The 23,273-nt window shown below is 39.0% G+C and overlaps 2 protein-coding genes across 3 annotated transcripts; one reads left to right on the top strand and one right to left on the bottom strand.

Moving 5' to 3' along the window:
- Positions 1–530: 530 nt before the first annotated feature.
- LOC128514742 (cytochrome c oxidase assembly factor 7) lies at positions 531–5,064 on the bottom strand. The gene is made up of 3 exons (XM_053488581.1): positions 4,765–5,064; positions 4,496–4,636; positions 531–1,575 (listed from the first exon to the last, which is right to left on the bottom strand). The coding sequence occupies exons 1-3, from the start codon at positions 4,868–4,870 to the stop codon at positions 1,133–1,135; spliced, it is 690 nt and encodes a 229-aa protein (XP_053344556.1). The 5' UTR covers positions 4,871–5,064; the 3' UTR covers positions 531–1,132.
- Positions 5,065–5,246: 182 nt separating this feature from the next.
- On the top strand, positions 5,247–21,858 carry zyg11 (zyg-11 family member, cell cycle regulator). 2 transcript variants are annotated; one of them, XM_053489447.1, is made up of 16 exons: positions 5,247–5,621; positions 10,159–10,324; positions 10,595–11,109; positions 12,407–12,652; positions 13,828–13,968; positions 14,350–14,526; positions 16,479–16,543; positions 16,655–16,754; positions 16,884–16,934; positions 18,533–18,694; positions 19,872–19,919; positions 20,278–20,475; positions 20,637–20,689; positions 20,792–20,889; positions 20,971–21,108; positions 21,393–21,858. In XM_053489447.1, the coding sequence occupies exons 1-16, from the start codon at positions 5,616–5,618 to the stop codon at positions 21,407–21,409; spliced, it is 2,181 nt and encodes a 726-aa protein (XP_053345422.1). In that variant the 5' UTR covers positions 5,247–5,615; the 3' UTR covers positions 21,410–21,858. The 2 variants fall into 2 exon arrangements, with proteins under 2 accessions (XP_053345422.1, XP_053345421.1); XM_053489446.1 differs by having other exon boundaries at positions 5,248–5,621; positions 20,971–21,150.
- Positions 21,859–23,273: the final 1,415 nt, after the last annotated feature.

Genomic DNA, 23,273 nt, shown 5'->3' with positions numbered 1-23,273 from the left:
GTGAAAAGGATTAATACCGATGCTATGACAATTAGGAGAAAATATTTCCTGAGTTAAGGACCACCTAACAATATTAAGCACAGAATATGATTTAGCAGATTAGATTAGATCAAGCAAATCAGTCTTATGCCGTTATTGTGTGATGCAAAGCCAGACATGATCTTTAGACATTATACTGTGTATTATAAGATCCATTAGCGTTCTGTTTAAACTAAACTTATCATTACATGTGGATGCGTCTGTGAATGCAGATTCGATTATCTTGAGAGCCAGGGTTTACAAAAGAAGTTGTTTTCTTTATCTAATATCATAGACTAGAAAATAGGCTTAATAGTCTTATATTTGGTTCGTTGGAATATTATTTTAAGAAAGTGGGTAGGTTTGTCTAAATTCAAGAATATTTCACTTGCCAAGATGTCTTTTTTTGTAGTATGGATTAGGATCTAATGCTCAGAAACACAAAACAGTAATGTTAGTTAGTCTTTCAGTTGATCCCGTTGAGGGGTCGCCACAACAGGCCATCCAATCCGCACAGAACTTGACACAGGGTTTACATCGGATGCCCTTCCTGATGCAACCCTCCTATTTTATCAGGGCTTGAGTCCGGCACTGCAGAAGCTGGGGTTTAGGCATTTGGTGGGAATTGAACCCAGGCTTTCTGCATGGCAGGTGGGAAACCTACCACTGAGCCACCAATGCTCAAACACAGACCAGGAATTAATATGGAGTATTGTCAAATCTTACTGATCCAGTAAAAAAACAATGCAGCACACGTGGCTGATATTAAATAGGTAGATTGTGCTCTTAATGTTTTTTCACTGGAAGGGGGTCGAAAGTGGCCGAGATCCCCTGCCTTAAGTTACTCCATGCCACTAGAAATAAAAAAATGTAATTAACTATGTTTAATGCATTAAATAACACATTTATTAACATACAATATAGTTCTATCAGATTTACAAATTCACATTTCAAAATGTCCAAATTTGTTACATATCGATCTAATTTTCCAATCATCAACTAATCAAATGAAACAGCCCTAGGACCATACTATGCAGCTACACCTCTCACACATTCCTAAATCTTGTATAGCAGGTACTGAGTATCACCCACAATGTGGCACTTTGTCCTTGTCTTACTCTCCGAATTTCAGTTGCTGTTCTTTCTGTTGTCCGTGAAGTTCTTTCGCTTTGTTCATCAGCTCCATCGCCTTCTTGTCATCCTTCTCCGTGCCATCCCCCAGTTTGTACATGCGGCTGGCATTCGAGCAGCCGTAAACGTGCCCCAAGTCACACGCCCGCATGGCATACTTCAATGCCTCTGGCATGTTTTTGTTCACATTTGCCGAGCCCTGAATGTATAGGGCACTCAGATTGAAGCAGCTAGGTGCAAATCCTCCCTCACAGGCTTTCTTATAGTAGCTATGAGCCACCACGGGATCTGGACCACCCTCTAAGGCTCGACCATCAAGGGCAAGCAAGGCGGCGTTGTGGCATGCGTCTACCGACTTCTTTCCTGTGGTGTTACATGCCTTGACAAAGCAGGAGTAGGCAGTCTTTAGACACTCCGTCACGTCACCTGGTTTGGAATAAAAGAAATACAGATACATCCATTAAGTTAGCAGTTAAGCCTGGCACTGAACTATATAAACAAAACTTCAAAAATACTTTCTATTAAAAGTTAATTTTATAGAACTAGAGATAGTAATCTATGCCTTTTTCCTATATGCTCTTTGTATCCACTTTACAAATTACAAAATTAAAAACCTGGATTTTAATTAATTAATTAATTAATTAATTTTACTTCAAATCAAAATTATGAAAAAGTGTCAATCTCTGTGAGTTTGTTTGTGACATCGCTGTTTTAACCATACGGGCAGGTCTGGGTATTTTCAAGAAACCGGTTATACTCTTTGGATTTTCACACACACAACCATCTCTGGAGTTTATATAGAATGGAGTAAAAAACTAAATAGCATCCTGTGAGTGGAGGATCTGCAGCCTGAAACACCTTGTTAATCAGAGAGGTGAATGAAAAATAATTAGACTAGTCTGAGCTGACAGGAAGTCTTTAGGAACTAATTGAATCAATCTTTACATTCATGGCAAGCAGAAAAGCGTATCTGAGAGCATAACACATTAAACACTCAAACTGGATTGACTGGAAAACTACCAGGCTTGTTTTTTATTCTAATCTTGAACTGTCCAGTTAGCGTGAACCTGTTTGTATTCCCATAGTGGTCTTCTGCTGTTGTAGCCCAAGCAACTTAAGATAAGATAAGATTAAATAAGACTTTATTGATCCCGGGGGAAAATGTCTGTTTTGTGCAAGCTAAATTTTTCTGTTCATCACGGTTATAAAGAGTGATTATATTTTATAGTTACTATATCCATCCTGGCAGCTCGATTGGTTATGTGAAAAACTCTGACCAACAACTGTGCCAGAGTAAAAGTCACTAATCATTAACTCTGACCTATATAATTTTTATGTGTTGTGCTGCCTCCACGTGATTGGATGATTAATGTCCAGGTAATCCTAATAAAGTAGACACTGAGTTTATAGATGTACAGTCGTGGCCAAATGTTTTGAGAATTACATAAATATTGGAAATTGGAAAAGTTGCTGCTTAAGTTTTTATAATAGCAATTTGCATATACTCCAGAATGTTATAAAGAGTGATCAGATGAATTGCATAGTCCTTCTTTGCCATGAAAATTAACTTAATCCCCCCAAAAAATCCCCTTTCCACTGCATTTCATTGTTGTCATTAAAGGACCTGCTGAGATCATTTCAGTAATCGTCTTGTTAACTCAGGTAAGAATGTTGACGAGCACAAGGCTGGAGATCATTATGTCAGGCTGATTGGGTTAGAATGGCAGACTTGACATGTTAAAAGGAGGGTGATGCTTGAAATCATTGTTCTTCCATTGTTAACCATGGTGACCTGCAAAGAAACGCGTGCAGCCATCATTGCGTTGCATAAAAATGGTTTCACAGGCAAGGATATTGTGGCTACTAAGATTGCACCTAAATAAACAATTTATAGGATCATCAAGAACTTTAAGGAAAGAGGGTCAATTCTTGTTAAGAAGGCTTCAGGGCGTCCAAGAAAGTCCAGCAAGCACTAGGATAGTCTCCTAAAGAGGATTCAGTTGCGGGATCGGAGTGCCACCAGTGCAGAGCTTGCTCAGGAATGGCAGCAGGCAGGTGTGAGCGCATCTGCACGTACAGTGAGGCGAAGACTTTTGGAAGATGGCCTGGTGGGAGGAAGGGCAGCAAAGAAGCTGACACTTCTCTCCAAAAAAAACCTCAGGGACAGATTGATCTTCTGCAGGAAGTATGGTGAATGGACTGCTGAGGACTGGGGCAAAGTCATATTCTCCAATGAAGCCTCTTGTTTGGAGCATCTGGAAAAAGGCTTGTCCGAAAAAGAAAAGGTGAGCGCTACCATCAGTCCTGTGTCATGCCAACAGTAAAGCATCCTGAGACCATTCATGTGTGGGGTTGCTTCTCATCCAAGGGAGTGGGCTCACTCACAATTTTGCCCAAAACACAGCCATGAATAAAGAATGGTACCAAAATGGTACCCTCCAACAGCAACTTCTTCCAACAATCCAACAACAGTTTGGTTATGAACAATGCATTTTCCAGCATGATGGAGCACTGTGCCATAAGACAAAAGTGATAACTAAGTGGCTCTGGGACCAAAATGTTGAAATTTTGGGGTCCATGGCCTGGAAACTCCCCAGATCTTAATCCCATTGAGAACTTGTGGTCAATCCTCAAGAGGCCGGTGGACAAACAAAAACCTACTAATTCTGACAAACTCCAAGAAGTGATTATGAAAGAATGGGTTGCTATCAGTCAGGATTTGGCCCAGAAGTTGATTGAGAGCATGCCCAGTCAAATTGCAGAGGTCCTGAAAAAGAAGGGCCAACACTGCAAATACTGACTCTTTGCATAAATGTCATGTAATTGTCAATAAAAGCCTTTAAAACGAATGAAGTGCTTGTAATTATATTTCAGTACATCACAGAAACTGAAACAAAGATTCAAAAGCAGTTTAGCAGCAAACTTTGTGAAAACTAATATTTGTGTCATTCTCAAAACTTTTGGCCACGACTGTACATACAAAGCCTATAAACCCACACAAGTGATTTCCACAGTGATGTTCAGGGACCCAAGGGTTTTGTGTATTTTTGTTTGCCTTTGTTACAGGTGTGAAAGTTACAACCCATATCATTAAAGTTATTATACACTGCTGTCCAAAAACAATCCTTTATCTGAAGGTTTAAATTATTGGGTTGCATCAGGAGAAGAAAACAATTAAGGATGTATGAAATTACTAGTTCATTTTTTAGTTTTTAAATGAACATGTTAGCAAAACCTGGAGGGATAGTGCTGAATCGTCAACTTTGTGGGAGAAATGTGGTCGAAAAAATCGAGATAAAACGCTACCGGGAAAATTAATGAACCAATGCTCAGTGAAGACTCTCACCTTTGCCCGTGACATGGTAAGCACCAAGTTTGTAGCAGCTCTCTCCATGACCATGACTCTCACAGTTATGCTTGAGAACCTGTGCTGCCTGAGTGTAATTCTTCTTCACCCCTTCGAAGTAATCTGCCAGCCTCTGACAACCTGACACATATATAATGTAATAAAATACTGCATGAGGAGAAACCCAGCAATGTCCTGAATGTACAGTATGTAGAGTACACAGTGTTACAGTTCTATACAGGGAGAATACAGTACACAGTACACTTTACCTTCAGGGTCTTTCTCCTTGTAGCACTGGTATCTGTACTCCACTCCTAAATTGTCAAGGAACTCTTTGACTTCTTTTTCATCTTGAAAATTAATCAGTCCTGCCATTTTACACAGATGTATGATCTCACAGCTCACGTGGAACCAATGGGTCGACGTGCATGCGTGACCTTGGTGGTGAAGGTAGAAAAAAGTATTTATTTAAAAAAATTTATAAACTCCTTAAGTAGACCTAAAGTGATGCAGGATTTAAAAAAAGAAAAAAGAAACGCATACAAGAAGTAATAATAATAATAATTGAAACGTTTCACCTCCTTCCTGTTCCCACTGGGTCGCTATTAAACCGCCGTGTTTTAGAACATGTAGTGCACTTTGTCTCGCGTTATTGCAACGCCTATGTAGTGCACTTGATAGCGCTCGAGGGGATTTTTGAAACGAAATCTAAATGGATCCCAACGAGCTTCCGTACGCCCTGAATTTAACCAATTGCGATTTGTTTCCTGTGTTACGACCTTGTTTACTTGTCGAGGCAAAGCCTTTGTAGTGGAATTTTTAATAGATGCACACACACACACACACACACGCGCGCGCACACATACATACATACATACATACATATTAATGCTTCCTGTTTGAGCATGAAGGTGGAGGAAAATGTTTTGGAAGAAACAAGATGGCGCTTGTTGAGGATTTCTGTTTAGGGATCTGTTTTAAGGTGTTTTTTTAATGGAAGTCGACCGCTAGTTAAAATCACCCAGCAAGTAACAATAGCTATCTAACTGATTACTGCGTTTCAGTGGGATTTCTCGCCTGAGGTTTTATTTTTTGTTGTTTTTGGATCACTTGCTGCATCATGATGGTAAGAATCTGTCAAGCAAGCATTATTTTAATATCTGTTAGCTTAATAGACGTGCAAAATACGTTTTTTTTCCTTCTGGTAATTGAAGTATTAACCCCTAGATCACTGAATCATAACGCCATTCAGCTGTCTAGATTCAATCAGGAAGTAAAGCTGTTTGTTGTATTTGGCACAAGTGATTATTATGTAATGTTAACGCACTAACATCCCTGTCAAATGATTAGATTGACTGCCTTAAAATTGTCTTTACTATCAAACCCATTCATCTACGAGGGGGTATCAAAAAGTACCAGACTGTCTCGGTTTTTTTTTCACTGTTCATCCTCCCTCAGATGCCTTTGCTATTGACAGTCTGGCTCATCGTCTTTTTCCACATCGTGCATTGAGAATCCGTCTCCAGGGCCCAGACCATCAATAGCGAAGATGTCTGAGAAAGGACATAAGACGAAAAGAGCTTGTAAGCAAACTTTTTGATCAATGGATGAGAGATCAAAGAGATCATGGACAACAACTTAGAATGAGGAGCAAACACAAAATCCTGCGTGAAACTGGGCAAATCTGCCACGAAGACGTTTGACCCGATTCGGCAAGTTTATAGCAATGCTGTTTTGAGGTTTTTGACTGGAAGACGATGAGGGATCAGGAGGACCTTCATCAAGCTCAACCCACGAAAATGTTAAAACCATTCGCCAACTTGTGCATGATCGTCATCGGTTGTGGTGATAGGCTCTTCCCCTATAAAGACTATCGCTTCATCTCAGGGTCGTACCCGTACAGATTCGTTTGAATCTGATTGCACTCTTATAATCTTCCAGTAATGTTCTCCTGCTGTTGAAGCATGTGTGCACACAAAACACCTCAAACCAACCATTGCAGCATTGCCGTTAACTTGACAAATCATGGAGAATTTCATATTTGCTCTTTGTTCTAACTTGCTGTCCATGATTTCTTTGATTTCTCACTTATTGGTCAAAAAGTTTTGACCAAGGAGTTTTGAGATCTTTGCTTAGAAGCTGTTTTTTTCTTCTTTTGGCATGCTGACTTGTGCTCCCTGCATGCAGACTTGTGCTGCCATCTGTTGGAGTGTTGCAAAATTAGTCTTAAAATTTTTTGATATCATCTCGTATAAACAATGCATTTAAGGGAATAAAGGTTCAGACATGGATATCCCCTTTTGTCTTCCACAAAGGCCCACTCACAGGGCAGCGCCGATCTCTGCTGAGGACACAACGTTCCTGTTTATCTCTCAGCTGTTACAGAATTATGCTGCTTGGTGACAGAGGCAACTGTGTGTAAACACCTTGCCGAGTGTTGTTACCCGGCACCCGGGCCAAGGATCAAACTTGCAGCCTTGCGATTACAAGCCGAGTGGTCATACCACGAGACACAGAGGCACATGATAAAATAACTAGCCAGTATTTAATAAACTTTATTGAAAAAACTTTCAGCTGTTCCCAACAACAGTGATTAAAAAATCGCTTATATATTTAAGCAATATCACACGAGGGAGTGCTGTCGCACTGAATATCATCAGCATGAATTTTCTTGTTTTTAAGTTTCACAGCGATTGGCACCTAGTAGGTTGCATTACCGCCACCTATAGGTCTCACTCTTTCTTGTCTTCCCGGCTTTTCACAGCCAATTTTCCAGGCCAGTCCTTCTTAAAAAATGCCATTAAATGCTTTCTTTTCTGATCAGTTACTCCTCATTCTTCTTCTTCTTCCATGTTCTTTAACTGCAGTTGGAATCCTGTAGGTTATTTTACCGCAAACTGTAGGTCTCATTTCTCTCATTTTCCCAGCCTCTAAAAGCTGATTTTTCGAATGCAGACTTCCTTAAAAACAGTTAAATGCTTCCTTCCCTGATCTTGTCTCGACTTGTCTTGCTCTGTGTCTCATTTTTTTTTCTGCTTTAATCCTGCACTTCCACACTCTATTATACATGTTCCCTCTTAGTACCGCTCTGTGCATTTGATTGGAATCCTGTAAGTAGCATCACGACCACCTACAGATCTAGATAGCAGGACAGATAGCTAGATGGAGAGATCTTCACTGGTATTGCATAGTACAGATACACAGCAACAAAAGACAGTTTAGCATCTACCAGAGGTGCAAATATTAGTATTGTGCAAGTTAAATAAGTAAAGATAGATAGATAGTAGGGATGCCCATTTCGATTAATTTTCCCAACCGAAGACTGCCGTTCGTTATCCGAGCATTAATTGTTAACTGATCAGATTACAATATTAAATTAGACTTGAATGAAAATAGAACTGAGGAGCGTCTGATTTAAATAATCCATTTTTTTTTTTCAGTTTTTATTTTAACATATAAAAACAACATAAAAAAATAACATGTGCGAACAACAGCACACAAAAAGTATCAAGAACAGAATCTGGATTCAACATCGTCAAATTTTTACGCACCTGCAGCGTTTCCGACAACAGAGAAAAACAAAGTATTAAAAGAATAAAATAAATAGGCCTGCACTAAATATTTTTTACCTAAATAACAACTTAAGATTACAAAACGAAAACATGCTGGAATACTTTTGAAGCTTTGACGATCAGACATAGGCAAATTTTTTCAGACATTGGCTACTAAGTTTTTTCGGTTAAAAAAAATAGCAGGAATCTCTTTTCGCTTGCATCATTTTGCTTGCCCGACAAAATACGTCTGAAGGCACGTGTGGTTGCATGTGATAATGCCCCATGAGTTAACAAATAGTGTATGTGTAGCATATTTATGCCGCAAAATTTTATACTACTACTACTAATAATAATAATGATGAAAAAACATATATATATATATATATATATATATATATATATATATTAAAAAAGTGATAGTAATAATCGGTCAAAATTCATTTTTTTGGTTAACGGTTAAACGGTCAATATGATCATGTCTAACAGAGAGACTCTCTTTACGACTTACAGCAAAACAAAATGATAACTTTATTAGTGAACGCCCATGCATGATGTTTAAAAAAAAAAAATTTCACTCAGTCTATCATTTTGTTCTGCTGTATGGAGATACGTCAAGGCATTGTCATAAGAGCATCTTATGATGACATTAAGGGATCTAAATTGACCAAAAATGTGGAAACGTAGCATTTAAAACTTAAAATCTAATGCTAGCACATTAGCATATTTCAACAAGGCCAAACATAAGCACCAGGTATAGAGAGATAGAGAGAGAGTACTTAATTAATCCCAAAGGAAAATTGTATACATTTACACGCGGATGAAGAGTGGGGGACATAAAGGACAGGAGAAAGAAGAAATGCAATATCAAGTGATACCGATATTAACAGTATTAAATCATCTCATATCTCTCTTTCTCACTCTCTCTCTCTCCATCTTAACAATACTGTATAACCTCTGACCACTGATCTCTTACCAGTGCTCTTTTTCTCTATAGACACACATTGGTCTTTCTTCAAAGCTCATTTTAAATCAAAGATGAGACAGATTTTGACAGCATTAGTCATCTTTGCTATATCCAACCTCTATTTATTGACTGTTTGTTGGCCCTTCGCCAGAGGTCTTATAGACATCCTTTGATCTTTTATCTATGTGACTTTTTTTACATCAGTGATGCAACAGACTGCTTTAATCATCTTTATTTTTTTCTCACCTCTAACCTTTCACCTCTTTAATGCTATAAAAAGCCGTTGGTCTTATATAGAAGCTTGTAAAATAATAAGATAATTTTAAGGTTGAAATGAGAGATTATGCTTATAAAAATATGCTTAATATTCTCATATGTCTTATATTGTTGTTGCATAATGAGAAATATTGGATATCTTTGTCTTTATTCAGGCTGTCTTTCTTCTTCATTTCATTTCTTTTTTTTTCTGGTTTTTGTCTTAAGGAAACAGTTAAGTGTTAAACATGCTGTAGATTATAAGGTAGGGTTGTGTGAGGTTTGGTTTGTTAAATTAGGCCTTTATGTTGGCTTTTGCAATACGATACACACAAAGGCCTGTCTATTGAGCAGCCACACAGAACAATGATCCTTTGTGAGCATTTTTAAGATTTTTTTTTCATGTTATGTTTTTAGTGCAGTTCTAATGATTAAAAGGCAAAAAAACAATATAATGGCAGTATTGCGCGTCTCTCCTCTAGGCTGTAGTGCTATTTTCCTGCAGTACCCTTAGTTTTTGCAATACAGCCTTTCTTGTTCAACATACTTGCGTACCATGATTCTGTACACTGACTCCAAAATAGATTTAGATAAGATTTTTTTATTTATATTTTTTAACTTTTGAGGTGGTAATATGTTGCCGTTCCTCTATAACCCTACAGCTGTTGCGCTTTAAACTATTCCTTAGCATTATTTGCTAAGTTTGTTTAAAATTGTAACAAACTTAAAAAAAAACTAATCTGGGTAATAAAAACTAACAGAATCGTAATACAAATTGAATCAGCATCTAGGTATCGTGATGATATCGTTTCGGGTGATCCCTGGTGATTTCCTATCCATAGTATGATGTTTTATTTAACTGATATGAAGACGTTACCTGTGTGTTTTAGGATGAGGCGTCGCCAGCGTCTCTGACCGACATGTGCCTGTCACTGGTGAGCTCCAGACTGGAGTGGTTCTGTGTAAAGCAAGCCGATGGTTCCCTTTGTCTTCGTGATCTTGTGGTCTTCCCTCAGGAGCTGGCTGACCAGCTGCTCTGCAAAATGGCCACAGAGGGTAAGCAGAGCTCAAATCTCACTAAGGTAGTAAGGAACTAAGGCATTTTTACAAAAGAAATATATTTTGGAGCAGTCTATAAATAGACACGCACTCACACACACAGAGGTGGATATGTTTCAGTACTGGAGTGATTATTAGAGCATTTTTTTTGCTCCAACAGAGTCACCTTAGGCATGAATATTAGAGTCTAAAAATAGGCATCACTTTTGCATAAAGAATGTAGCCAGTAAACACCTTATAATCTTGAAACCCTATTCTTTTTTACAGGCCTGCTAAACGACAGCACGGTGGGGATTTTCCGTAACAACCGCCAGCTCCGGCTCCGTCGCGCCTGCATCCGTACAGGCCGCATCTCCGCGAAGGCTTTTGAGCGTGCTCTCTGCCTGCACCGGCTGCTGGAGCTCGATGCCTCACGTGTCAATGCAGACCTTACCATCACCGACATCTTGCGCTGCCTGTCAGCCAGCAAGGTGGCACGCGAGAGCTTACAGAGGCTCGTGCTAAACGGCCTGAGCATGTCCTCTCTGGAGGAGTCGAGCAGCCGGTGCTTCAGCTCGCTGCAGGGACTCCGAGCGCTCAGCGTGTCCAACGTGGACTTCTACGACTCAGGGTTGGTTGACGTGTGCTCACTGCCCCGTCTAGAGAGCCTGGACATCTCTAACACATCGGTAACCAACCTGACACCACTGCTGAACTGCAAGGACAGGCTGCGCTACCTCACCATGCACCAGCTCAAACGGCTGGAGATGAGCTCCAAACAACTCTTGCTGGTCCTTAGTCAGGTCAGCTTGTCTACAAGTCTGTAAACTTCTGGGATGGGTTTATTTCTTAGTCCTTATGCAATCTCGAGTAAAGTCGAATGAGGACAAAAAGTCGAATAAATCCACATTGGGAACGCTGACTAAGATACAGTTAATATTGTGGTCAAATAATAAAAAATCCAAATTACGGCCTGTTTTAGACTTAGATGACTTTATCAGGGGATTTTTTTGTACATGCCTCTTTGTTGTTTTAATTAAAAGTTTGCGTCCAAACTGCAATAAATGTTTACAGGAAGAGCAGCTTTCTGTTTTTAACATGTTGGGATTATTTCTTTTCATCAAGGTCGATCTGCAGGCTTACATTTTTTTTTTTTTACCAAATGCTTTTCCTAATGCTCCCCACCCATTTCTCCAGGACTGGCATTGAGGATGTTTTGCATCTCAACTAGATGGGTATATAATATTTTTAGAATTAAGCTCATATATATACTGCCAACCTGGCAATGGCGGGACTTGAACCCGCTCTGATTAACTAGGAGCCACTGCTGTCCCTTAAATGATAAATTAATAACTGTAAATAATTTAAAGCTGTAAAATCATTTATAGTTTTCATTTATATAACAACAAGCAGTCATTATTAATAGATGACTATGACTAAGGTAACGCTTCATCCTGTGGTGTCTTGCTTTTCTTAAGGATATTATTTTCTTTATCTTCATGAACAAAAAATTACAAGTGATGTGTGTATTCAAGGTTTTACCACCTGGACCAAGTACGTGGTTTAGTTTCTTTTTTTAAAGCATGCATTTTTTTGTCTTGTTTTGGGGAAATTTTTAACATCTTTAGGAGGCTAAAAAAAAAAAAAACAGAAAATCACAGACATGTGTATAATAGACTAAAATGACCATAAAACTCAGAGTTCGAGGTCAGCAAAAAACCTTCAACCTGTGTTTTATTTATTTATTTATTTACTTATTTATTTATTTTAAGAAAAGCAAGGGGATTGCAGCAGCATGGCTGATCAGGATGGAAATGCAATCTGTCCTGATCAGTCTTGCAAGAGTAGGACTTGTAATATAGAAGCTTAATCTGATGAAAATGTAATCGTGTTCAAAAAAGGTTTAACTTGATTTTAGATTTTTGGTTGTAATGCTGCAAAAGTTCAAAGGGGTGAATACGAATGCAAGTCTCAGTATATTAGAGCAGTGTCGGAGCTGCTCAGTCACATGAACTTTCTGGATTTTTCATTTTGAAACTTTTTATGTTATAGCTTCAGAGTTACATTTGTTTTTTTTTTTTGTTTTTTTTGTTTTTTTAGCTGGAGGGCCTGCAGCATCTGGACATTTCAGATGATAAGCAGTTCATGTCAGATGTGGCCTGGCAGCTTCTGGAAACACCAGGCATCCTGCCTGCACTGGTGTCTCTGGACCTGTCAGGCCGGAAGCAGGTGACCGATACAGCCGTCCGGGGTTTTGTCGAGGAGCGGCCTGGAATGACATTCGTTGGCTTGCTGGCAACTGATGCTGGGTTCTCTGAGTTTCTGTCTGGAGAGGGGACTTTAAAGGTCAGCAGCTTCTTCACACATATATTAATGAAACACTGAGTCATTATAGTAAGTAAATAAGATGTTGTAATTTTTTAGTATAAGACTTTTGATTAATCATGTGACACAGACTATCCCAGGGTGTACGCTGCGGGATTGTGGGTAATTATCTCCAATGCTCAGTCTCTGAGCGCTCGTCACTCGTATGGTTGACATCTGTGCGCATGTACTGTTTATTGTAACATTGTGACCATCTTACAATGTTACATCTTACACAGTAGCCCCCTCCCTTCTCCTGTCCTGTCTTGTCTTACTCTAGCTCCAATTCCTTTAAAGGTAAAGTGCAGGTTAATTTGCTTTATTTTTACTTCATATTTGTATTAATTATTTTTATTTTTAAGAATATTTTTGAGTAGTGGAAAAAATCATGAGAGTTTCTATTATTTTTCTATGGGGAAATTCACTTTGATATATGGGTGCTTTTGATATACAAGCATGCTTCCCGAATGAATTATGCTCGCAATCCAAGGTTTAACTTCTAGGATCTACTTAAAGGCTCATTTATTTGTGACTGCATCTCCAAACACACTACATCCCAACCCCCCTTCAGCCAAAACCTCCATATGCTCCATTTCCACAATGAAGTTCTCACTTTCTCCCAGTACATTGTACCTTCTTATGCAAGCAGTTATTTGGTTAACTGAATATAACGTGTGAAGACATTATAACTCTACATTAGGTCAGAATGCCTTTTTATACGAGGTTGAGTCAAAAATTATCCGCAATATTGGTTAGAATTTATTTTAATTACCTTCTAGAAGAGACAAATACATTATTTTTCTATTACATAATTTTTGTCCATCTGTCAACAAACTTTCGTATTCCCTCATTAAAAATGTTTTAGGCTGAGCTACAATGCATGACCGTCTTCACCGGTCATCGCTGTCTTCATTAATGAATCCATGTCTTGTCACCAGTACTGATTCTCGTTAAAAAACTTCCCCTCCCTTAGAGTATCGGTCCAAATTTTGTTTGCAGATATCCAACCACAGTTCTTTTCAGTACAGTTTACTCCTGTATTGAAACTTGATGTTTTTTAGAAGATATCCTTGTGTAACATAATTCCCCCTCCAGCCGAGTGTAAATCTGGTCTTTTTACAGTATGTTTGTTTACATGTATATGTGTGTGCATGCAGGTGACCGGAGAGGCCAATGAGACTCAGATCTGCGAAGCTCTTAGGCGCTACACTGAGCGGGAGGGCTTCGTTAGGGAAGCACTCTTCCATCTTTTCAGCCTCACACACGTGATGGAGAAAGCTCGTCCTGACATTCTCAAAGTACGTGCACAATCACACAGTTTTTGTCTTCTTCCCCCTCACTCTGGTCCTCCCACACACTCCCAGAGCTCTACTTTAATCTGAACATAGTCAGTCACCCCTCTGATGAATCATGGGTCACTCATCCTCTCCATCATCTCTTCACTCTTAATGCTATTCTGTTCCCTTTTTTTTTTTTTTTATTCTCGATTGTTCTCGCTTTTGTTCTTTTGTTCTCCCTGCTTTTTTACCTTCTCTTTCTGTAAAGATCATGATATCATGATATTAATATGCTATTCAGAAACTTTTTTTTTTCTTTTTTGTATTCGCCCACTCTGCTTTGCATATCCTGTCACTTTTTTCTTTATCCTGCTTATTATATTTTATTTTCCTTGTATTCAGCTGGTAGCATTAGGGATGAAGAACCACCCCACTACTCTGAACGTGCAGCTGGCAGCCAGCGCCTGCGTCTTCAACCTCACCAAACAGGACCTGGCGTTCGGAATGCCCGTACGCCTTTTGGGTCAAGTTACACAGCTGCTGCTAGAGGCCATGAAGACTTTCCCCAACCACCAGCAGGTACACTGAAATGCAGGAGTTCTAACAATTGTGTACACTCATAGAAATAAATCTATAGTACTTTTACTCCATGAACTTTCTTCTCACAGAACATATTAAATCCATTGATGTAATGTAAATTCTTTGCTGATATTTGAATATCAAATTATCCTGACCAATGACCAGAAGTAGAAGGTAACATTTACTTTGCTACTGTACTTAAGTACAGTACATAATTCATGTATCTGTACTTTATTTGAGTATTTTTATTAGTACATATTTAAAAATTTTACTCAGCTCCATACTTCAACAAGTATCTGTACTTTCTACCTCACTACATTTGTGCATGGCAATGCCTTACATAATGAGAGTAGTGTGTAACATTTAAAGAAGTGATATCGCCACCTGCTGATTGTTATACATAATTGTGTGATTTTAAACGCTTAATCATGTAGCAGGCGTTTGAGATCTAAAGCGGAGATGGTTGCAGACAGCAACAAAAATGGCACGTTCACAATCAGGAGGGGGACAGAAAAAGAAATTTACTTTAACTTGACGGCTATTGAGAGCTAATACAAGCTCAGAAATTTTGATGGTCATTTTAAAGTACTTTTGGACTTCTTTTCAAGTACAACTGTAAAGGGAGATCTTCCATTTTTACTTGAGTAAAATTTTACCTAGGGCATCACTACTACTACTGAGCTCATAAATCATAATGAGCTCACTCATTCACTCATCTTCTATACCGCTTTATCCTGTATTCAGTGTCGCGGGACCTGGAGACTATCCCAGGAGGCGTAGGGCACGAGGCAGGGTACACCCTGGACAGGGTGCCAGTCCATCGCAGGGCACACATAAACACACACACACACACACACACACACACACACACACACATTCACATTCACATTCTCACATAATGAGGGAATTAAACGAGCCATTAAATTTTTTTCCCCTTTTGTGACATCATATAAGGGAAACCTCTCCACCATCTTGTTGATCAGCTCAGCTGTTCTCTGTAGGGGTGTGGCTCATTTACAAAGACACTGAAATAGAGAATCCCTAAGGATTAATAGGTGTATTATCTGAGGGGCATTTTATTAACACACACACTGAGAGCTGTGTTAACTTGTTTAAGATGCTGTAACGGGTTTGAGTCCATGTTACACAGGCGGCATCATAAAGCACGGACATGGGTTGAGGTCTTAAGGGGGAAAAGGGTAATTTATTTAGGTACATGGGAAAGGAAAGGGTTAAAGGAGGGAGGTTGGAAAGATAGGGAAGGAAGGTTGTGCAGGTCTGTTGGGCAGTGCCCCGTGGGCATGTGGGCACAGGCGGGTGAGTGGTGGACAGCGGGCAGAGTGGCAGCGTGGGCCCACGTGGACATCAGCTCCTGCCTCCTTCCACTTGCGCTGACTTGGCTCTCAGCGGATGGCCGGACCGGCCCCTCCCAGCCCTCTGCAGAAGAACTGCCTCTGACATCCGGCGGTTGGGCGGCTTTCCCGCGATGGGAACAGGGGGCGTGACTTCCGGGAACATTAGCGGCGTTAGATCACAAGCCGTGCCCAATTCCGCAGCCCTACTTCCTTCGCTTACCTTAAGGGGAGGCCACCTAACTTGTGAACTTCAGAGGGAGCGAGAAGCTATAATATTGATTTGGGCGCACGCCCATCACAGACGCACGCCGTGACAATGCATATAGTATAGTAAAGTATCCTTTAAGCATAGGTTGTGTACCACTGTAGCATAGACTCGTTTTTAGTGATTTAAATACTGTAAATACTTCGGACACACTAGCCATGTACAATACATTGTATCTCATATATAAATCACGTGAATCGCATGAATAAGATTTTAACCTGGTTGATCAAACACATGCTAAGTTCCCGATGATGTTTAGGACTTCCTTATATCTGCCTTCTTGTGTAATATATTTAGTGAACTAATTAGTTCCATGATTTGTGTTCCCGCAGCTGCAGAAGAACTGCCTGCTGTCTCTGTGTAGTGACCGGATTCTGCAGGAAGTTCCTTTCAACAGGTCCGTCAGTAAATCCTTACTTCATACGCTACTCAGGAAAGGATTAGAAAATCCAGCTTTTTAATATAGACCTTTCTTTCAGTCACAATATTGCATGTGCATTTCTCTCAGGTTTGAAGCTGCTAAGCTGGTCATGCAGTGGTTATGTAACCATGAAGATCAAAATATGCAGAGGATGGCTGTGGCAATCATCTCCATCCTGGCTGCTAAGGTGAGTCACCAAAGACAGCAGCGTTGGTTCATTCCTGAAGGTGATGTCCTGGCACTTTTAGCACTTGAATTTATCTGTGTACGTTATTTACATCTGACACCTGGTGTTTTTTTTCTTTCTTCTTATCAGCTGTCTACTGAGCAAACTGCACAGTTAGGAGCAGAGCTGTATATAGTGAAGGTGAGTTTTATTTTTATTTGATCATTTTTTATTATTATTTCTATAAATTTTCATTGTACATGCTGTACATGTAAATTTGAATAGAATCTTTGATCTAGAATCTTCATGTATCTCAATGCATGAGATATGCTCTTCCGTCAGTAGATGAAAAATCTTGGGCTTCAAACATTTTCGTTACAGATACCTTGCCTAAAATACCAATTCCTGAATGATTTTTTTTTTTAATACCAGTTTTGTAAGATCTATTTTAACAAGAAAGAGAAATACATTACCCATTATGGTACATATTCTTTATCTTTATATTTCAGTTCCTTGGCAGTTTTTAACCACAAAGTCTTTTCTTATGATAAAAAACATTAACCTATTTAAAGCATGATGGAATAACTTCAAAGCTTTAGTTTTATGTTTCAGCAACTTGACATTTTTCCACTCAAGCAGTTTTACAACAGAAAAAAATTTGTAAAAAAAAAACAACAACAACAACAACTGTGTACCGCAACTTGAGATGTCTTGTCTTAACAGTGTCGTGCAAGTTTGTGCTTTACAAGAGCGGACTTAAAGTTCAGGTCGCACACATTATAATGAATTAATTTAAATTTATAGTTCACAGGTTTTTTTTTGTGTGTTTTTTTTTTTATGCACGTTTACAGCCCAAAATATCTTGTTTAAAAAAAAAAAAAATAATTACTGCAAAATTTTTTTTGCACATAATAAAAATTACTGCACAATGTTTCATATCACTGGAAAATTCTCACCCTTGTGCTCTTTATTAGCCTGCATGTGTGTTGTGAAGGACTTCGAGATAAGGACTCTCTTCTTTCTTGAGCTCACAGAATATTATCAATATTAGAGAACTAAGACTTTGCAGCTCACATTCAGCACCCTGCATGACAACGATTCTCATGTTCACTTTCGTTTGTCGCAAACTGATTTATTCAGTTCGCCATTTACCAAAAGAATTGCTGTTTTCAACAGATGGTGCTATTTTAACACTTTCATGCACAACACTATCTGTTAATTTCTAATTAATAATAATGTATAAAACCTTTTACAGTAGTTAAAGTTGCATGAGGGAGTCATTTTAACTCTTAACACTCAGCAGCACGTATCTGTGCCAGTTTTCTGCCAATCCATTGTAGCGATACATTGTTCAATTATTATTAGTTATAATAAATTATCAAACTACTACCACTTACTGTTATAGAACATTTACTCCTTTAGAATTTGTTTATTATATTGTTTTTATTGAAATTTTATTTAAATTAATTTCTTTATTTATGTGTAAATAAGTTTTAATTTTTTTTTTTTCCAAAGACATTATTTGTGTAAATAAATAATGCAGTGGATAAATTCGATGCCTACAAGCTCTAGCTGAACCAGTGGATGAGTAGGCTGAAGCTGGTAGGAAGATATGACACTGGTGAAATCCTTAGTCTTAGTAAATGATTGTTTCTAAGGCAAGATAAGTCAAAACCATGTAATAATATAACTATCTTTAGTTATAATACTGTGACTATGTCAATTATGCATTTCTTTATCGTCCTTGTTCATGCCTTATTTAGCTTGCCTTGTAATCTCTCTCTCTTTGTTCTCTTTAGCAACTCCTGCACATTGTGCGTCAGAAGACGTCTCAGGGCACAGTGGACGCCACACTGAAGTTCACACTGAGCGCTCTGTGGAACCTAACAGACGAGTCGCCTACTACATGCCGACATTTTATAGAGAATCAGGGCCTTGAGCTTTTTATTCGAGTGCTGGAGGTACACAAACACACAAACACACACACACACACTACTGTAATTTAAAAGTATTTTAACTTTTTACAGGGTGTCTATGCTTGCTGAAGGCCTTAATAATAATTTAAATCGTACATTATGGGTAAATCTTAGGCTCTAGCCTCGGGTCATGCACAAAACTGAGGCTAACTGTAGTTACCAGTTGTTAAGTTAGCAACTAAGTTAAATTAAAGAAAAAAAAAGTTGACCAGTCAACCCACTGTAGTCGTTTCTATGAACATTCGGTGAGTGCAACGCCTGATCCTTGAAAGTGAACAAATAACTTGTCGCCAACTTGCAGAAGAGACATCTGTCTGTGGAAACGGTGCATACAATCATTTAGCAACACCACTTGCACATTACAAGAACTTGGCTGAGTGCTATTGTCACATCCACTGTACAGTCCTGACCTCACTCCAAGCCATTTTAACACATTTGGGGCAGTAAAGGAGTTCCTGGGAGGCCATCGTTTTGGGCTTGAGGCAGGCAGTCCCATTATGGCTTCAGCATACTGAGAGAACTTTTTACCTTGATGGAATCCAAGCATAAGTGAAATGCTGGAATAAATGCATGGGATTACATAGAGAAATAATGAATAAACTTAGGAGCTTTTACTCTCATTACTGTGTTCAGTTATTCTGCATTAAGCAAAGCACCCCTCGTAGTTTGAGGTTCGAAGTGTTTCATTCGAGGATGTTGTTTAACATGGGAAATTGTATTTCTCGTCATGTCATCACATAGAATGAAAGCAGGTGAGGGAGTGACCTGTATGTAACAGAAGCATTGGACATTCCACGGTATTAACTTAAGCCTTGAACTTTTAAAAGTACAAAAAATTCATTTATTATTATTATGTTTATGTCCTCCCCCCCTCAACATTTTTTCTTAAAATGTTTTAATATTGATATAAAGCAATATCCAACAGTAAAGAGTATGACAGAGGTTGTACAACAGATTGCCAGTTTCTTTTTATCCCCTAACCAGCCACAAACCCACCCAGCTCAATTCAAAATTAAACAAGGACGAATGACATACCAATATAACAAAGGACACATCAGTAACAAACTTACAAACAGCTAGAAATTTAAGGAAGAAACTGGGGCTGGATTTAGAATTAAAATAAATGTATTGATTCCTGTATCCTTTTTCTGTTTTGCTTCAGTCCTTCCCTTCTGAGTCTTCCATCCAGCAGAAGGTCCTAGGCTTACTGGTAAGTGTCACTTGGTATGAACACATCGTTCCTTGCATGTATTTGATCAGTCGAAGAAAGCTCTTCATATTCTGTTCCAGTTCATCTCCGATAAGAATTTAACGTGTGAAAGTCCCCCACGAACCTGCGCTTCCGTGCGGGTCTAATAAGCAGCTTACGCTAATGGATTGCTTTATTTAGCTCGTCCCTGTGTGGGCAGGATGCAGCTGCTTACAGTCCTAATTACTGTTCAGATGTCAGCAATTTACAATCTTTTTTTCCTTTTCTGAAAATTTCAGCTTCTGTCTGCACAGATTAATAAAATAAGGCAAACCATTTAATATATATGGTTGTGTGTGTGTGTGTGTGTGTGGTTCAGAACAACATAGCCGAAGTGGGCGAGCTGCATGCAGAGCTGATGGTACAGGGCTTCCTGGATCATATCAGGTCCCTGTTGCACAGTCCTGAAGTAGAGGTGAGCTACTTCGCTGCAGGGATCCTCGCCCACCTCACTTCCCGGGGCGAGACCATGTGGACCCTCGACCTGTCCCTCAGGTCTACACTGCTGGAGCAGCTGGTACGTTCTGTAAATCATTTTAAGAGGCTGTAATGAGATGTGTCAGGCTTCCTAGTGCATAGTATAAATTATGTACAAGCAGATTTCGCCTGTTGCGCGCAGCAGGTTGCACAGATGTGTTTTGTTTGTTTGTGAGAAATCAAGTGGTTTTTGTGTCGCAGCACTCAGCAATCCTGAAGTGGCCCACACCTGAATGTGAAATGGTGGCCTACAGGTAAAAAAAAAATAAAAATCTTCCACACCCACAGTCTGTGCTTTTCTGTGTGTGACGTGCTGTTTAGAACTCATCACAATACGAATGTGTTTTTCTTTTCAGATCATTTAACCCTTTCTTCCCCTTGCTGGGCTGCTTCCAGACTCCTGGGGTCCAGCTGTGGGCAGCCTGGGCCATGCAGCATGTGTGTAGCAAGAACGGTGAGAACGACACCCCAAAAACTCTAATAAACACTAGCAACAAACAATATCCTTAACGTGTTTTTTTTTGTGTATGTGTAGCTGCACGCTACTGTAGCATGCTGTTAGAAGAAGGAGGACTGCGACATCTGGAAGCCGTGAATTCACATCCTGAAACGCATTGCGACGTAAGACGATTAGCTGAGAGGATTCTGGACAGCCTTCATCGCTACAGAGCACGTACGGGCCACACGGGAGTGACGCAAGCGCACACACACAGAGGTGTTGTATATACATCATGTAGTTAGAGACTCAAACACGTTATACAAATGATAGACATTATCTGGGATGGGATGGGAAAACTGTAGAGTAACACACAGGCATCAGCGACAAGTGCAATAAATAAACATGGAAAAAGGGGATCATTTTATTTTGCTTCTTTTTATTTAAAAAAAGGTTTGTTTTATATAACCGATATATATATGTGATGTATTCTGCTGATTTGTTGCGTTTTATCATTTTAGAGAGAGACGTTCCATGAGATGGGTATCTGGTGACGAGTCTCTGGATGACGCATGGTGTACTACCTGGAAACTGTTTGTGTGTACTGTATTTGTCTGTGTCCTCATATGGCTTGTTTAATTACATTCTCCTGGCCCATGTGTGCTCACTTCCAACAACAAATCAGAGCACTACTCAGTGGGAGAAACCTAACAAGCGTTCATTTGCACAAAGCGAATTATTTAATTCTCAGTTTCGAAATTAGAATGTCTGTTTATTTTATCATCTCTGTTGCTTGGGGGGAAATACTGGGTGAAGGCGGGCAAAAATGAAAGAGAATAGCATGGCAGCATGTGTGCATGTGCTGAGAGAGCATGCTTTATGTTTTTGGGATTTTCAATGTGTGCGGTGGAATGGATTCAAATTCAGTTTCGACTGACTGTGGACACGTTGCAATAAATATTACAAATTTCTGAAATCTCCAGTGTATACCGTTTTGAGATTGTGTTTACTTATAAATTCTTTTACATGGATGTATAGAGTTGTATGCATGTTTAAGTGTTAGGACTTCAGGGGTTTGGTGGTGGTGGTTACACTTTGGCATTAGATTTCAGTGTGAGAGGTTCAACGCAAAACTATTTTGTTTGTGTATGTTTATATATACATACATTGATGCTCTTAAGACCTAATGATGTATCCGAGTGTAAATCTTAGATTTGGAAAGTGTTAACTCATGCTTATAACTGCTCGCACCCATCTTTAACCCTTCTTTGACCCGTTATTCAAATGTTGCACAGAGAGACCATGCAACAGTCAGTTCTTGGAAGCTACCAAAAGACAGACTAGTTGATTTAAAAAAAAACACACACACACACACACACGCCTGCTTTGGCCGAATTGGAAAACAGTAAACATCAGACAATATTTTCATGGATGGATAAATGTTCTTGTGTTATATTTCTCAGATATGTATAGTCCCAGTATATGGGACTCTGTACTTGAGGAATAGAGACTTGAATATTGTGCAAAAAATAAAGTCACATGGGGAAAATGTTTATACATATACAATGCTGACAGCAGGTTTTCTGACCCCTTCAGGTTATTCATATTTTTCTCTGTTTCACACTCATCTGAAATGGGTAAAAATAATTTAATTCTACACACAAAAAAATTTAAAGACAGGTGTTCTGAGTGTTTTGTTAATTTGTTTAATAAATAAATAAAAGACTGATATTAAATTTCATAAGTATTCAGAGCCTTTGTGACACTGGCCGTTGAGCTCTGGTGCATCCATCTCCTATTAGCGGTTCTTGAGATGCTTCTACAGCTTGACAGCTTGAAGGGTCAGAAAACTTTAATTCTTATGTGTTTGTGTGCCATTATGCCACAACACTAACAACATCAGCAAGTGAATTGGATAAAAGTGATTATAAATTATATACAGTAAACTTGTGACAGAATCAAAGTTTAAGGTTGTTGATCCATCCTCCAAATTCCACAGATATCACTCTGATTGAGCATCCATGGAATGCACCCCACACCACACCCAGGAGGAAGGGATCCCCCAGTAATGTCCCGCACCACAACACCCCAAGAGTTCTTGTGGAGTCATGCCCCAAAGAGGCAGAGCTGCCCTAGTGGCACCTTTGTATTATAGGATGTGGGGTAACAATCTGTTGAGGTTAAGAAATTTTTTTTTTTTTTTTTTTAAGGTAGTCAGGTTTCTTTCATTTTAGTAGGATAAATGTTTCAAGCAAAATGTTTTTTTTCTTTAATAAAACTATATTTACCAATCACTCCAAAAAAACCCTATTTAATATTTCCTTTTGTAAAAGTACAATAAGCCAATAATAAAAGTGTTCACATGATTTTATAAACTCCCTGAAATTCTTTCTTTAAAGTTT

Source organism: Clarias gariepinus, chromosome 27, assembly GCF_024256425.1.
Source record: "Clarias gariepinus isolate MV-2021 ecotype Netherlands chromosome 27, CGAR_prim_01v2, whole genome shotgun sequence".
NCBI lineage: Eukaryota > Metazoa > Chordata > Actinopteri > Siluriformes > Clariidae > Clarias > Clarias gariepinus.
The sequence above is the reverse complement of the archived record's forward strand: the minus strand, read 5'-3'. Positions and strand labels throughout refer to the sequence as shown.